The sequence below is a fragment of the Cynoglossus semilaevis genome, chromosome W (assembly GCF_000523025.1).
Source record: "Cynoglossus semilaevis isolate Cse_v1.0 chromosome W, Cse_v1.0, whole genome shotgun sequence".
Taxonomy (NCBI): domain Eukaryota; kingdom Metazoa; phylum Chordata; class Actinopteri; order Pleuronectiformes; family Cynoglossidae; genus Cynoglossus; species Cynoglossus semilaevis.
The window spans coordinates 3,426,458-3,429,586 of NC_024327.1; the positions used below are offsets into that span (position 1 = coordinate 3,426,458).

Below are 3,129 nucleotides of genomic sequence, written 5' to 3' on the forward strand. Positions count from 1 at the left end.
CCTGTTGCCCGTCCCTGTGAAAAAATATAAGCTGCTTAGTAAATTTGTCTGCAGACTTACAGCAATGACTGCCACATCAGTGTCAGGGCTCTTAACGATGACAGTTGTGTGCTCCTGTGCAGCATGCTGTGCATGCAAAAACACCCTTGACTCACATTCTTCATGATCACACCGCAGGTCTTCAACAGCATGAACAGATTGTACACCTGATTTTACGACTCTGTTGTACAGACCTGTGTAGGTGTTGCCACTGTGCAAACAAACATGAAATCGAAGAGAAAGAGGATGACAACTACCTTGACACTGACAGTGAAGACTAACGTTTCATGTGTAGCCTCAGAGTTGTATTGCAGTGGTTGCATGGTTAATATTACCATTCATTTTCTTATGTTGTTTTGTATTGTTTTATATATTGTACATACTGTATGTATATATGTTTTAATAAAGTTCTTTATGATTGATCGGTGTTGTATTTAGTTTGGAGCGAATAAATGAACGAATGAAAAAACAAATGGTCCTTGTCAGTGATTACTTCCTTTTATTGATCAAAACGACTTTACATACAAAGTTCACCTTATCGTCTATTTTCCTCATTGTTCTTCATGTAGGCGGCTATGTATAAAGTACTGTTTAGAATCCATTTGGCCCACTTTAGAAGACTTTTGGGAGAATTCCTCTCTATCGGTAACGTATCGGCGGAAGCCGTGTTGCCGGAAGTGTTGACATCAATCAGCTATTCGATTGGTGTAGCACGTGACGCTAGTTCTTTATAAAATGCATCGATATAACAAAAACGGGCAGGATATTTTGCGACAAACTTTTTACTGTAAGTTTAACGTAACTCGTTCTTATTTATGAAGTTGAGATCGTGTAGTTCCCAAACGTCGGAGCGAGATGAAACGATAATCGGGTTCACCTTATGGCCTAAATGTAAACCAGGGGTTTCCAACCTTTTATGGCTTGTGACCACATTTTGATATCACAAATCACTCTTTTAATAGCTGTCACCTGTGCAGTCACGTGATCACAGCCAATCAAAATGCACCAGCTCAAATATTTTTATAAGTTACAGTTGTTTAAGATTGTGTGTTTTATCATAATTTTAAAAGGAATAATAATTCATTTAAAAAGTATCAGTATTACATGACATTTCAGGCCATTTGGAAACCAAGTGACCCCACATGAGGTCGTGACCCCATTGATGAAAAAGGCCTAAATCCTTCACATCCTCCACCTTAATTTATCAGACAAAAATAAAGAAAGTTATATTTTTCAGTACCCAAACCCTGTGTCTTTTTTTAACCTCTGTCCAAATACTTTTGAATTGTGTAGGTTGTATCAACAGTCCATTTAATATAGAACACAGTGTGCCTCCGGTTAAGACTATGTGCGAATGTGTTTTGTACTTCACTTTAGCAAACTGTACCTGGCATTCGTAGACTTTCTTGCGTCCTTTCTTTGCTCCAGCCCCGTTCTGACAGGCTGCCATATGGCACTTCAGAGTGCTGTTCCTCGCAAAACGTTCATGGCAATCTGGACACTCATACGGCTTCTCTCCTAAACATGGACAAAGTCAAACATACACTATATTACCAAAAGTATTCGCTCACCCATTCAAATGATCAGAATCAGGTGTCCTAATCCCTTGGCCTGGCCACAGGTGTATAAAATCAAGCAAGTCGCCGACTTTCTGCACAGTCAATTGCTACAGAGCTACAAACTTCATGTGACCTTCAGATTAGCCCAAGTACAGTACGCAGAGAGCTTCATGGAATGGGTTTCCATGGCCGAGCAGCTGCAGCCAAGCCACACATCACTAAGTGCAATGCAAAGCGTCGGATGCAATGGTGTAAAGCACGCCGCCACTGGCCTCTAGAGCAGTGGAGACGCGTTCTCTGGAGTGATGAATCACGCTTTTCCATCTGGCAATCTGATGGACGAGTCTGGGTTTGGAGGTTGCCAGGAGAACGGTACATTTCAGACTGCATTGTGCCGACTGTGAAATTTGGTGGAGGAGGAATTATGGTGTGGGGTTGTTTTTCAGGAGCTGGGCTTGGCCCCTTAGTTCCAGTGAAAGGAACTTTGAATGCTTCAGGATACCAAAACATTTTGGACAATTCCATGCTCCCAACCTTGTGGGAACAGTTTGGAGCGGGCCCCTTCCTCTTCCAACATGACTGTGCACCAGTGCACAAAGCAAGGTCCATAAAGACATGGATGACAGAGTCTGGTGTGGATGAACTTGACTGGCCTGCACAGAGTCCTGACCTGAACCCGATAGAACACCTTTGGGATGAATTAGAGCGGAGACTGAGAGCCAGGCCTTCTCGACCAACATCAGTGTGTGACCTCACCAATGCGCTTTTGGAAGAATGGTCAGAAAATTCCTATAAACACTCTCCTCAACCTTGTGGACAGTCTTCCCAGAAGAGTTGAAGCTGTAATAGCTGCAAAAGGTGGACCGACTTCATATTGAACTCTGGGTTAGGAATGGGATGGCACTTCAGTTCATAGTATGAGTCAAGGCAGGTGAGCGAATACTTTTGGTAATATAGTGTATAACGTGTAGGTCGTATGATGAGTCACAGTTTGGTAATTTAAATCGACAAACCGAACCCAACCAGTTAATTTTTCCTTCTTACCCGTGTGTTTCCGCAAGTGTTCCTTGAAGTGGCCAAAGTGGTCAAAGTGCTTCTTGCAGTATTCACAAACGTGCACTTTTTTGGGGGGTTTCTGGTTCCGAGACAGCTCCTCTGTATCAAAGTGAAACGTGCTGATGTGCTGCTTTAGGGCACCCTCCCGAGTGTAGGCTCGCCCGCAGTGGTCGCAGACATGCGGCTTGTCCGGGGAGCCCTGGTGTGTTTTCAGGTGCTGTTTAAGGTGGTAGTACTGCTTGAAGCTGCGGTCACACTTGGTGCAGTGGAAAAGGTTGTCCACCTGAGAAATCTGGACTTCTACGAACTCTACATTCTCCAGCACCTTGGAAGCAGTCACTGTCTCCTCCTGATACAACTCCTACAAAGCAAGAAAACAATGGAGTTTTTCTTTTTTTTTTTTTTTTTTTTACAATTGGGACACTAGTTCACACGTTTCAAAATCCATGCCTCTTCAATATCTTCCTTTTTGATA

At 43.0% G+C, this 3,129-nt stretch overlaps 1 protein-coding gene across 1 annotated transcript in view; it reads right to left on the reverse strand.

Moving 5' to 3' along the window:
- Window positions 1-3,129, reverse strand: part of LOC103396977 (zinc finger protein 131-like) — a 7,005-nt gene that overhangs the window by 2,258 nt on the left and 1,618 nt on the right. The window contains 3 exon segments of the mRNA XM_025052900.1: window positions 1,427-1,557; window positions 2,643-3,015; window positions 3,089-3,129. The exon segment at window positions 3,089-3,129 is cut by the window's right edge and continues 175 nt beyond it. Of these exon segments, the coding sequence (XP_024908668.1) occupies window positions 1,427-1,557; window positions 2,643-3,015; window positions 3,089-3,129 (545 nt within the window).